At 37.6% G+C, this 13,853-nt stretch overlaps 1 protein-coding gene across 4 annotated transcripts in view; it reads left to right on the plus strand.

The window, feature by feature from the left end:
• PPA2 (inorganic pyrophosphatase 2) overlaps window positions 1-11,309 on the plus strand; it is a 34,988-nt gene extending 23,679 nt beyond the window's left edge. For 3 of the 4 annotated variants that reach the window (XM_032686598.1, XM_032686601.1, XM_032686599.1), the window contains 5 exons: window positions 1,938-2,065; window positions 3,830-3,915; window positions 5,444-5,513; window positions 10,042-10,081; window positions 11,126-11,309. In XM_032686598.1, the coding sequence (XP_032542489.1) occupies window positions 1,938-2,065; window positions 3,830-3,915; window positions 5,444-5,513; window positions 10,042-10,081; window positions 11,126-11,154 (353 nt within the window). In that variant the 3' untranslated portion in view covers window positions 11,155-11,309. Of the gene's footprint in view, window positions 1-1,937; window positions 2,066-3,829; window positions 3,916-5,443; window positions 5,514-6,918; window positions 6,958-10,041; window positions 10,082-11,125 lie in introns of those variants that run through there. The other variant, XM_032686600.1, reaches the window with a different exon arrangement.
• The last annotated feature ends 2,544 nt before the right edge of the window (window positions 11,310-13,853 follow it).

Here is a 13,853-nt window from a genome sequence, read left to right on the forward strand (position 1 = left end):
TGCCCAGATGAAGCATTCTGGCTCCAACTAAGATCCCACCCTTTTCTAAATCATTCCTTCTGGTTGGTCTTGCCCACCCATCCTAGTCAAATGCCTCTTGTGCTCTTATACACGTATTCCAGCTAGAAGACCTGCCTCTAGCACAGCCTTACATGCCCTTGCTTTTTTCTGGGATTCTGCCAATGCAACTCCCTAATCTCCTATAGACAGATGGCCAGCAGCCAAGTTCAAAATGTGTTTTACTCTAAGTCCGTAAACACGTAGCCCTATTAAGTGTGTGCAAAAGCAAAAATTTACATGGGGTTCTTCAAGGTTTTATGCTTTATTCTCTGGGTAGTGTGTAATGCAGTGGAATTTGGGAGTGGCATCTATCAGATGCTTATGAATACTCAGCATATCTTCGCACTGAGGTTTGGCCTGGCAGCTCAGTCCACATGTCATCTCTTATGGTGGTCTACTGAGAACTGAATGGTCTGTAGCACAAGACCTTTCCTCGTCTCTTACTACTCTCTTTAGAAATACTTTAATGTCTTTGTTCAGGTTCACAATGAAATTTTGAAAGGACATTTAGGCACTTCAAGATGGAAAGCACATGAGTAGGTGTCAATTCCATGGACTAAACAACTCTGAAAATCTGGTTTTTAGGACTGGGTAGACGGAAGAGTATCTTATCGGGAATCACTGCTAATCAGCAGATGTCATTAAATGAGGCATATCTATGGGAGAAGAGAATGAAGTAGCCAAGCAGTATTGAGAGAGAGCAAGAGGGAATAAGGAAGGGAGACACGAGTGAGTGACTTGCAAAACGGTAGAGAAGGAGAGTAACACTATGGAAGGTGGCCTGAGCAGAGCGAAGTTATGAAATAACTGGAAGACTACAGCAATAAAAAGTCAGCTCCCATTTCCCTCAGAAGTGACTGTAAAAGGGAAATAGAAAGATTACACCAGATACAAAGTACTTGGTTTCTGGAAAGGACGAAATCCTTTATTGTATAAAAATCAATTAGAAAAGTATTGAAGGCTTTACCGCGTAAACATATTGACAGAGAATTAATTTGCCCATGGGTTAATAGGACCACCCCATTGCAAGTAAGCATTTTAAGATCATGAGCTGCATCTTTGATACAGCAGTGTAGTCTTCAAGCAGAATTACTGTGTGAGTGTTTAATCTCTGTGTACACACTGTGGCAGTGTTCATCTTTGCCTCACAAGGGTGTCCTACAAATGGCATATGTTCCCCTTTGTGTCCTGTTTGCACATTGGGATTATAGAGGTAGAGGTAGACTTGTTTATCATTGCGATGTGCTTATCATATGCAGATACCAAGGCATTATCAGTAAAGTTAGTGTTTAGTGCTCCTGGCACATACCTATCATTTATTGAAGGAGCTGAATTTGGAAGTCATAAATCCAGAAGAGCAAAGGGATGCCTTTACTACAACTTTGAGAAGTCATGCCTGTATTTTGTTTTGAGGTGCTAGTTTAAAAATCCACGTGTTGAAATTGTTTTTACTAGCTATTCTTTCATTACCAAAAAATGCTTGTAGCCCTTGCAGTTGCTGGGGAAAAAAATTACCTCAGTGAATAATCTAAGTATTGCAAGAGATACCTACTAAGATGAAAGTCTATAAATATGGAATTTTCTTCTTCTCCTGTCACAAATATCGTCCTTTTATTCATTGTCCCTTTGAGTCTTAATTAACGAATGTCAGGAGGCAACTGGTTTACCTGCTTAGTGTGGTTGTGAAATCGTAAGATATTCAACTCTGGGCAGCAAGTGTAATAAGTCATTCCCCAATGACTTTGAAAGTGCTCAGTGCAATCAAATTGCTTGCAGATCCTCTAGGAAATTTTAAAAAATGAATGTTACAAAACCTATGATTAAAAATGATTAAAAATGATCCAGTCTTTTTTTTTTTTTTTCTTTTCAACCTACAGATATTGATGATGTCAAGAAGCACAAACCAGGTTACCTTGAGGCTACAGTTGACTGGTTCCGATTATATAAAGTCCCTGATGATAAACCAGAAAATCATTTTGCTTTTAATGGAGAATTTAAAGACAAGGTAAAGATAATGCAAAATCAAAGATGCATCATTCTGTCATGTGGCCTCTATAATACCTCCTAGAATTTTTGGAATTGTGAAGGAAGAGGTTTAATGAAAAGAATTTTGATATGAGGGACTTCTGAATACAATTTATTAGGCTACGATTAAATAATATTTGCTGCTGTCCATTTTATCAGGGAAAATGCATAGGTCACTAAAGGAAGTCTGCAAAAAATATTCAGGCCTAATGCTGATGAGACTTACACACACATCTGTGTGTTTGTAGGCGTTTTTCAAGGCATTTTTAATTCTGTCAGAGTAATGAACAGATTGTCTTTTCAGGTGTTTTTTCAGTCCTGTTTGATAATATTTCTGACTTTTATTAAGGCTATGCAGACAATGGGTTGCAGATTTTTTCATATTAGGTATTTTCTCGAGATATACTTTTTCCTGGTAATTCTGTGTAAAAACATTTGAACTGTTTGGCTTGAAGGCTGAAAAAATATTTCCCCCTTTTTTTTTTTAGAAAATATGAATGGCTTTTTAAACTACCTACAGTTAAAATGGCTGGTGTTTGAAAGGGAAATGGACCCAGGAGTAGACCTTGTTGAGGAAAATACCTGAATTTTTCCAGAGGAAATTGGATGTGATTTCAGTAAAATTGCTTTGCAACTTGTATATTGCACACTCTGTAGATTATTCTTGGCAAAGAATCACAGGTTTCTAATGAATGATGTCCATGTGTCAGCTAGTTCACCTTGCAGGGTGCTATCTAAGTTATATAATGTCTTCTAACTAGCACAGGCAACTTGACATGTATTGGCTGATTAAAGAGATGCCCTGACTCCCTTTTGCACTAAAACTGTCTTTAAAATCAATCAAGTGTGGTGTTGTAAGGTTTGGTAACCTGACCTCTCCTCTGTTCTCCCAGAACAGCTCTTAGAGATTTTCTGCGCTGTAAAGCAGAGTGTGGCTCTGTAGCCACAGTTGAATGGCATATCCCCTGTCAGGCCATTGGAGTTCAGCCTGGAGGCACTAAATGCTCTGAGATAGCTGGTTTGGAGCACTTGAATAATTCTCAAGCATTTCTAGAGACCCAGGATGTGGCCAAGCGGCTGTGGCTGTGCTCCAGCAGCTCTGGTGAAGTTCACAATGTTCCAGTGGCACTTTTCCAAGTCACTCCTTGTTAGGAAATGTGAATGTTCTGTTGGCAGCTTTTTTGCAAGCCAGTCTAGCTATCATCATCTGGATACTGAGGGCTTATTTTACTTTATTTTTTTTTTAAGCTTAGTCTTGTTTCAAACAAACAGAAACTGTTAAGCAGCTGACATGTTACGTTCTTGCAAATGCTTAAGTATACGATTGGGCAATTAATGAAGTAAATGCAAATTTTGTTACTGGAGGGGAAACCCTAATTCTGACCCTGATGCTCACATGTAGCAGCAAAGTCATAGCTCACACACTTTGTCCCATTTAGGACCTGGTACAACTCTGCAGCAGTAGGGGTCTGCTTAGCATCTAGTGCTGATTTCATTTCTTTCATGCAGCACTCATATTTTCTGGCTGAGGACTAAGGGAACTTCTGAATGGGTATATTTGAAAGATAATGAAGTTTGTTTCTTTTCATAAAAAGTATGTTATATTCTCCAGAAATTTAATGAGGCCTCAAAGGAGGCCCCTTAAAATACCACATGAAATAGTATGTTGTAATAAACTAGTTCTTTGGCTTTTTTTGTGTTAACTAACAGTTTAATTCATAAAACTTTCCTTCATGTAAACTAGGATTTTGCTGTTGAAATTATTAAATCCACTCATGAACACTGGAAAGCTTTGCTTCATAAAAAAGCTGATGGAGGTACTATTAATTGGTAAGTATCCAGTCGTGTCTCTTGCTCTTTGTGTTGTGCTGGTGCTATTCAACATGTTGCAGCTGTCCATGAACTGCTTAAATTTTTTTTTGTTTGAGATAACAGGAATACTCGTGGGTTTGATTGATAATTAATTGATAATAGAGCATGACTGATTAATTGCACCTTGTATGATGATGATTTACTGGTAAGTGGCATTACATAAAAGTGGCATAGATTACTTTGGCTTTCGAGGAATGACCCCAGAGTGTTTGTTCGAGATCATCTGGGGAGAATCTTGGTATCCTGTACCAGTCCTCTTGTCACTGTTTATTCTATCCTTCACTGCTGCACTGCTCTGTTGCAAAATTCTTTGGCAGCTTTGCATTCCATATTTTTTAGTTGCTCTCTGGAGTGAGAGAACCAAACTATTGTTCTTTACTAGTCTTTGGCCTGGTCTGAATTAAAATGGACTTTATTAAACTCTCTGGACTGGTTTGCATTGGCAGTTCTGGCACTAGAGGCCCTGAATAGTAGGGCTGATGCTTTCCAAAGACTGTAGATTGTCATTGGCTAAACCAGAGGGCAAAGGCTGTGGGAAAAGCTGTTCTCAGGTAGTTATTGTTGTCTTCTGCTTTGGGGAAATGTGACTTTCTCTCTCTTTCTTGGAGCTGATTGTCCAGCAATTGCCCAACACCTTAGCAGTTGGACAGGTTGTTAATTTTACTTTTGCATGGCAAGAATACTGTAGGATAATATTCAAATTTTGGTCTTTATCATTTAAGAGGCACTTTGAGCTCATGTTGATAAAATTAAAAAAAAAAAAATTTAAATTGCAGTCTTACTTTGAGTAATTGAAGTTCTTGCAGTTTACTCTGTAGGACATTAAAACTCATGACCAAACTCACTTTCTGTGTGAAAGGATACAGATTCATAGGGAAACATTTCTTCAAGGGATTTGGCCCCAGAGTTTGTCTGCTGTCTGGAAGTACTATAGGTATCTCCTCCTTTATGTAGGAGTAGAATTTTGGCCTGCTTTTCCTTCCTGTTAGATGCTGCAGATAGGTTACTGAAGTAACCTGCTGTTACTTCTGTGACCTGCCACAGAATCTGTCCATCCTTCAAGGCATAAGAGATGGGGGATATTCCCATCGTCTGTGCTGGCCATCTAGATGTTCTTCAACTGCCTCAGGAAGTGTCAGCTTATCTCTGCTGACTTTTTTGGGGGGATTTGGTTTCTTCACTGTGGTCCTCTGAACTGTACCCAAGTTAGCAGCCAGAAGCACTGAGTGTGAGTACTGCTTGCACTAATGTAGAACATAGAGCTTAAAACCCCCCTCAAACCCAAAGGAACAACGAACCCTTCCACACGCCTGTTCCTTTGAGCCTTACTGGTTACTTAGTGTTTTTAACTTCCTCATTTCTTACAGATACACAGTTCTGAGCTCTCTATGTGAAGGTGTGTGTTTTTTTTTTTTCCATAGGTTCTTAATTGTGTGTGGCTTTTTTCCACTGATTGATAAAGCATGTTTTTAATTTAATTTTTCAGCACAAATGTTCTGGTGAGTGGCAGCCCATTTTGTTGCAGTGAGGAGGATGCCCGGTCAATTGTTCAGTCGGTAAGGGTATTTACTCCCCTCCCCCCTCCCCCTTTTTTTTTAATGATTAATGGGAAAAGAAGATTCAGAACTCCAAAACTGAAATAAAGTAGCTAAACTGAAATGGTCCTTAAGCAAAAATTTAAGGCATAAAGTAAAAGCAGGAGCACAAAGGCTGTGGGGGAAGAGTAGGCTTTGCTATATAAAACTATCATTGCAGTGATCCAATTGTGCTTTCTGGCAGGTTCATTACTGTTCTGGTGGGGTTTTTTTGGTTTTGTTTTTTTATTTTTTTTCATCCCTCTGCAGTTCTGTTTCTTCTGATCCTGAATAGCAAGATGGACTGCTATTTGTATCTAGTCTGCTGTCTTCTCTGTCTCCCTGTTGCCATGAGTTACAACTCAGTGTTAGAAGTCATTGACTAGCTGACTATAGTCCCTAATCACTAAACAGACCCTTTGTTTGTCTACTGGTATAATTAAATGCAATGCTGTAAGAGAGTGGGATGCTTTTTTGAATGTTTCTTAGAGATTGCCTGTCATATTCTGAAAATTAACATAAAATTAAAACATGCAGGTTTCTTGTTCGGGCAAGAAAAATGTCCTGCAGGTCTGATGCTTTCATGTGCAAATGTTAGTGGAGGAGAATTTTTTCCATTTCAAAATATGCTAGTTTGGATGGCAGAAATTAAGCAAAGTTACCAGAAATTACATGGAGAAAAGTGCCCCCAAGTATTACTTTTTCTTTTTTAATATGTACTGTGACTGAGCCTGTGCTTGTGACCACATGAGTGCAGCAGGTATTTTGCACATGTGCATGGTTGCCAGGGCACCCAGTGTTTTGCCTCAATAGTCACAGTAATTATGCAAGTTCAGGTGTCAGAGGACACGCCATCCACTGTCTGTGCAGTTAACATTCCAACAGCATTTCTAGGAAGAATGTGTTGTCCTGGGTGCTGTTTTGTCACCAGCAAATAAGACTGTTAGTTGTAAAGAAAAGTTGGTTTAAGTTATAAAGAAGTATCAAACCAAACTTTTTCTTAATAGAGGTCTCTTGCTTTCAGCATTTCTTTAAAAGTACCTTTATCGTTGCATTTGTGAATGCTGATTAATGGGACTGTAAGTTTTAAATGAAAGAAAAACACATTTTGGAATTCAGGTATGTTTTTAGACATGTCAGTCACAGCTGTAAGCAAATATTTACCTCCTCTGTACTTTCAAATTTGCAATAACTTTTAGTGAGTCTTCAAATGCAACCAAAACTTCAAGTCCCAACATATTTGAATGGTGACACACCTGCAAAGGAATATTTCCTTTTGCGTTCTGTGCTCTTTGTATTTTGAAGCACGTAGGGTAAATAATTATTAAATCATCAGTATGCCTTACTTGGTCTCTTAATAACAAATCAAATTTTTTCTTGTTTTGAGGGGAGGGGAGGACGTTAATAAAACCAGTTCATAAAACAGGCACCTTGTATCAAACTTTAATGCTTTTATTATTATGAAAGCTTGCCCTCTTATCAAATAGTATCATTTCCTGGCTTCTTTGTGCCTCACATTTCTTTCTTTAAGTGATAATGTTTTTGCGAAGTTGTCTCCACATACTCCATTGCATGATTCTGTTTCAGGTCAGTCTAAGTCTTTAATTATGTCTTTGATGGGTGCTGTCTCTTGGCACTTTCCAGACTGGGAAAATATGCAATACTCTATTAAATACTGTTCATGCTGCATGCAATTGCCAATCTACGATAACTAAAAATAACGCTAACTAAAAAAATTTAAGTGACCTTGAAATAGGAATAGTGAACAGTTGAACTCTAAATATAAGCTGGGAGGTTGACTTGCACATTTTAAGCAGGTATCTTTTTGTCTGGTACACTGTACTGCATGCTTTGGTTGTCAGACATTCATCTCTTTCACACTGAAGTGAAAGTACGTGAGTGTTGGCTGCAGAATTTTAATGGCTGTGGTGATTTTTAAATGAAAACTGCCTGTGTCTGTCTGCAGGGGTGTTTGTGCTTTTTGTTGAGTTTTTTATATAAACTAAAAGCAGATACATTTCCTTCTAATTTATATCCGTCTATTAACTCCTGGATAAAAATAAAATATGAAAGCTGAGGAAGAGATTTTGTATGCAAGTACAGTGAGAAACATATTTTAGCTACTGCAAAACTTCTTTGTTCAGTGAGAGCTGGTTCCCTGCAATTCTGTTTCCAGGGTCAGACTCCAATTGTGGCATTTTGAGTGGGTGATAATTGCCTTAAATCAGATATATGTTCTCAAAAAAACCCCAAAACAAACAAAACCTGAAAGAAGACACCAAAACCCAAAAGGCAACACTCAGTATTGTTATGGAACTGTTTTCATGGCAAGCAGGAGAACTATAACTAAAAATCAAATGGAAAACATTCAGATCCTTATCAAATGTTTACCAAATTGTGCACTAATCAGAATTTCATATAGATTTTGATTAGGTAATTCCCAAGTTCACACAGTTGATTTCAGAATTGTTTGACCTTTCAGTATTTTGCTGATGGGGGTTAAAATGGCTTGTCTGCATTGGAGAATTTCCACTCCATTGAGTTAGTTCCCGGCATGCGTACTGTCATCTGTATTGGTGGCCAACTAGGAATGATTCCACAGCAGATGAAGTTGCCATGTTCAGTCAATTCCAAAGATTTGGAAGATAATCTGTGCGTATAAGCACATGTACTCTTCACTTGAACCAGCCAAAAATGCACCAGACCCCTGCAACAACAAACCTAGCTGAATTTTAACACTACGCAGTGAAAATTTCTAGTGTTCTCTAGCCTCTGAAAGTTGTTTCATCTCCTTCTCAGCTTCACTGTCAGTATATGTTGAAAACTAAACTCAGGGGGAATAGAGCTTTGTAGATGAACCTGTTAGTGCTAAGATATACTGTTTATTTGAGGCTTTTAAGTGTTGCCATCTGTAAAACTGACCAGGACCGCCAACCCTTTGTTTAACATTAATCCTAAGAACTGCTTGCTCTCTGAAGAAGCTGCTGAGGACTTTGCAAGTTGGAAAATCTCCAAGACAATCTATATATAGTTAGTAGAGCAGTGTTTCTCAGACATATCACATAATTCTTCCCTTATAATATTGGAAAGTGAGCTAGGAAAGCTTTGCTAGATGATGTCTCTTTTGATAAAATGCAGAACAGTGTTTTACAGGGGAAAATATTTGACTTTTCCTGATAATTTAAAAAAATCTCCAAACAAATTTGAATCTGTATGTTTACTAGTGTGTTTTGAATAATTCAGATCTAAGCAGGAAAGTCTTTTAATTGCCTTTCTCCCTACATGCTTTCTGTGTGGACATTTCCATTTGGGACTTACTAGAGGCAGAATTTTCTGTACATTTTTCAGTTGTGAAACAAAAGATTGGTGGGTTTTTTACTCTGGAGTTTGTTTTTTATTAATTTATTTGGTTTTTAAATGGTGTTCCAGTTGAAAGTCTTGTGTAGTGAAGAGAATCCTGGTTCAGTGAGATGAGGTTTTGATCTGATCCTGGGGGAAAGGTGCCGAGTCCTTATCTCAAACCTTTTGAGCAATTAGAACAATTGAGCACTTTTGAGAAGTGGCAGGCATCTGCTTATACGTGGTGACCACTGGTTCTCCCTGCCTTATGAGGTAAAGCTTGGGTTTTACTGGAAAGAGAGGCAATAGTCTGGTGGTATGACCTGGAAGCCCTGGGTTACGTTTGTCTTACTGGTACATCCTTTCAGACCAGTCACATAATCCCCCCTTCCTACCTGAAGTGGAAAGAAGAATTCTTCTCCCTTCCCTCCTCATAGGCTTCAATCCACTCCTCAGTGTGTAGAGCCTTGTGCCTGCTCAGGGAATGTTAATCAGTGCAGCTCAGTCCAAGTGCTGCGCTGTGCTAAGGAAGGGCAGTGGAGGATGGCTGCATCCTCATCACGAGGCAGGTTGCTTCCAGACAGTGTTAAAACTGGCTTTAATTTTGTCTTTAACATTACAGAACAAGACATGCTGTGTAATACTGTGATTGAATAATGGCATATCCAGCTTTGAAATGTCAGACCTAAATTTTAAAAGAAATTGTCACTTTTCTGCAGAACTGAATCCTACTCTTGCAAAGTGTGGTTGTAAAAGAGTATCATCACATATTTATTTTAAATTGTTTTCATATATGTAATGCAAATTGTGTGCGTGTGCGTGTATATTTTACAGTGGAATATGGAAAGGCATTTTTACCCTTTCATATGTAAAAAACAAATCCTATTATCCTTAAAGATGATAGAGTAGGAAAATCCCCTTTACATTAGGTAAGGCGTTAATCTGTCACTAATTATTCATGTGCTTGTTTTGTCGTTTATGAGCAACAAAGAAATTTGTAGAGTGGGGGTGAGAAATCTGTAAGGTGGAATATTGTCCTGTGGGAGCAAGAGAAAGTTCTGGTTTTGTTAATACCTCTTGCCTTGAGGAGTAAAATAACTTGGAGTTTGGGTGCTACCTGTAAAACCTTAACTAAATACTGATACCTTGGTATGGTTTGTTTTATTTTTAGGCACCAGTGCATGTGAATGGAGATTCTGTTTCCCCAGAAGGTACCTTTTTTCCCAGATACCATACTATTTCTCTAACTGCTTGCTTTAAAAATTGACATAACTGTTTTGTTGAAAAAAGGTGGTTTTGTGTATATGAAAATGATAATAGTTATATCCTATCATATCATATCGCCTGTCCCCTGTTAAATAGAACGTAACAGAAATTCATGGATGGTTTGCAGGAGTTTCCTTTTGAGTGAAAGTGTAGTCCACATAAAAAGATGAGAAGACAAAATTTTTCTGTCACTGATTATGCAAGGCAAATGCATGACATTCATCCTTTTTAAAGCAGAGGAGATAGGTTGCTTTGCCTTAGTTTTTGTCACACCTCACAGTAGGTAAGTAATCAAATGAACAGCTCCTTTTCCCAAAATTGACATAACCATACCTACTTTTCAAGTGAAAGTTCTAAAGACAAAACTTTATCTTTTCACTGTTATGATTATTTTTCTTGTTAACAGAACATGTGTTTTTCTTTAGGAAATAAGAAGGCATCCTACATTTTCATTCTTAACTACTTTAAAAAAATTTTTTCCACTGTCAGGAACTATAGAGAAGGCATACATTCTTTTTGAGATGGAGGGAATTATGAAAACAGTAACTCAAACTTAGTCATGAGCTGAGTTCCAGATTGTGTACAGAGTAACATCTGTGTACTACTCCATGTCATGGAAAACAAGTTGCATTCCATTTGTTTTTATATGGCATGCCAATAAATAGCATTTATTTACCAAAGTATTACATCTCAGACCTCTGACAGACAACTGAATATAATCTGCCTGGTCTTTGATGTTTTCCAGAGATGGTCACAACAATGTTGTAACTTGTTGCAGGATTGTTTCAGCCAAACTAATTGTTAGAGTGAACAGATATTATTTTGGGGCCCTGCTTTGCACAGGCTGGGGATGGAGCTCACCCAGAGGGATTGTTATGGGAGAGGAGGTAGCTGAAAGTGGAGAATATTGCTTTTTCAAGTGTTTGTGTCAGGCTGGTTGTATAGAACTCATATCACTCTTGATGTACTTTTTTTTTCTGTTGTTTTAGTTGATTTCTGGTACTTTTGTCCCAAGTGATCATCAAAGTCTTCTGGAGGTGCATCATCAAATCTTAAAGTCATCCCTTTTTTTGAAGATGGGCAAGAGCACTAATTGTTGGATTCCTGTTGAAACAACTTTTCAACTTGTGTAAACCTTCTCTCTTGTAAATAAACACTGCCATTACAATAAATGTTTCCTTTCCATGTCTGTCTTTGTGTAGGGTGGAACAGAGGGAAGAGGAGGGCTTGCTTGTTTGTTTATTTCTGCATCTCAGAACTCCAGAATTGCTTGTATCCACTCATGAAGTGTAGTATTGAATGAGATGGGAGATAAGTTGTCTTCAACCTTGTTCTCCAGATTTTGGAATAATCCAGCCATCGAGTGCATAGAAGACTGTTAATTTATATCTTAGGGCTTTTCTGGCCACCCTGACTTTAATCTGTTTCAAGTAGACAGTAATCTTTATGTAATAGGCTTAGGAGTTTACCATGTTCTTTGATAGGTGACTGTTTCCTGAGTTATATTTACTTTTGTGCCCAGTTGTCTCTGCATGCTTTGTAGAGTTATGAGCAGAGCATACTTGCTTTAAAAAAAAACAAACACAACATCATTCCAAAGATTAATTCAACTGGGAAGGGCTAACGCCATAACAATTGAAGTAAGGATGCACATGGCTCTCTGTTCAGCATCCTGTTTTGATAACTTGTGTGTTTCATCATACAGGAAGGATTTTCCTTATGGAAAGCTTCCATTTTTAGAATTGTGTATGCTTTTGACAGTTAGTTATTCATTCAATGAGACAAGATTAATAAAATGTACAGAACTAAGTTTTGTACTTTCTTGGTAAAAATATCTGCCATTTTTTCCTACTGCAGGATTATATCTGACTTGTCTGTACGACAGTGTTCATTAAAGACAAAAAAAGCCAGCTGTTAAGTAGAAAGAGAGGAAATGATAATATAGACAGACAGCTTCATCCAGCTTGTTACTGAGACCAAAGGTGAGCATTGTCTGCTTGGTACAGTGTCGGAAACAAAAGGTTAATCCTACTGACATAGGAGGGAAGTGGAAGATAAAGAACTGAAAAAGTTATGCTGTGGCTTGCCATGGAGGACTAACTTTTCCTATACAAAGAATAAGTTTTTAGTAAGAAAGCTTTCACCTTTGGAAATGTTTCTTTGATATTAGGATACGATATCCCTGGTTTAGAGACTCCTCTAGTATACTGTCTAGTGTATAAGCACCAGTCACTTCAGAGTTCTCAGTTTGGGCCACAGCACTTAGGAGCAGATGAAGTTCTCCCATCTGCATAGAGCTCTGCATTGTTTTATACACAAGAGTTCAGGTGTGGTATGAAAAACACAACATAAATCTCAGATATTAAGGACTACTTTCATTTTTTGTAGTCAAGGGATATGTTGCATCCAACGTACCTTTACAGTACTGATTTTCTGTGTTTATTTTATAGCTTAGAATTCTATGTGCATGCAGCATTATAGGTACAGTGTTTCTTAAATAGAGTAAATGTTTCTTGAGTGCCTTTTGTTCACATCGAGCCTCTCAGGATGAGTTTCCTCTTGTTAGAGGTGAGCTCTTGTAGCTTGCACAACAGCTGCTGCATTTGCCTGTATGGCACTACACCTTCGAGGCATACTGTTTTATAAAGTACCTAAAGACAGCTGGACAATAAAGGGCACTGTGTAAAATCAAATTATCTTCCCTATACAGTGGTCACTGCTGTCCTTTTTTTCCTTTTTTTCCTTTTTTTTTTTTTTGAAGTTACTTAATTTTTACTTCAAATAATTTTAGTAGTGGTTTTTAATTTCTAAGTGTATTGCTGGAATGTGGTTATGAATTCAGAAGGAAAAATAGATTTCTAAATCAGATTAGGCTTTGTGCAAGAAAATGACAAGGAGTACTTGGGAAAGCTGAAAATTGAAGTGATTGGAAATGCCTAATACTACCATAAATTTGAAAATGTTAAAATATTTCTTACATGTAGAGTATGTAAATAGATGACTGTCATGCTGAAAGTAGTCTGAAGACAAGTGTTTGTGTACATTTTCTGAAGATTTTTCCCAAGTGGGATATAAAGATGTGCTGTTACACTTAGCCTTGCTGCTAGAATGTACTGCATGCTACTAATGTGGATCTCAGAAATTCAGCGTAATTAAATAGCTGTGGAGAGAATGTCTGCTTATAAGAGGATTAGAGGAATGGGACAGAGAAATTAGAATATTATTTTTCAGATCTCCTCAGGAAAAAGAACAGTCTGTGCAATAAACACATTCTTTTATTTTGGCTGTTTTGTATTTGTATGTTTGTATTTATATGCCTATATTGTTGTATTTAAAATTGGTTTCACTGTAGCAGGAAGCTAAGTGTAGCAATAGTTTTATGAAAAGAACTTTTTAATATCTGATACTAATATCTTCTGTAAATAAGAACATGGAGAGAAGCATTATTTTTTTCCTCCAGGAAATAAATCCATCTTAACTGTATTTTTTTCTGTGTTGAACATATAATACACATATTTCTTTCAAGGATAATTTTTCATCTTGCTTTCCTCTTTTTGTGTGTTTTGGAGAGAAAGGAGAGGTTACCTTTTTTCCTCCTCACTATTGTGACAGTGAAGGTTCTTTTTACTTATATAATTAGCTGCTGCTCAAAGTATTACCTTTTACTGGCATGGAGTCCACACATCAATCCCCCCAGTGGAAAGTGGGGTTTGGGTA

This window comes from Chiroxiphia lanceolata, chromosome 4 (assembly GCF_009829145.1).
Source record: "Chiroxiphia lanceolata isolate bChiLan1 chromosome 4, bChiLan1.pri, whole genome shotgun sequence".
Lineage (NCBI taxonomy): Eukaryota > Metazoa > Chordata > Aves > Passeriformes > Pipridae > Chiroxiphia > Chiroxiphia lanceolata.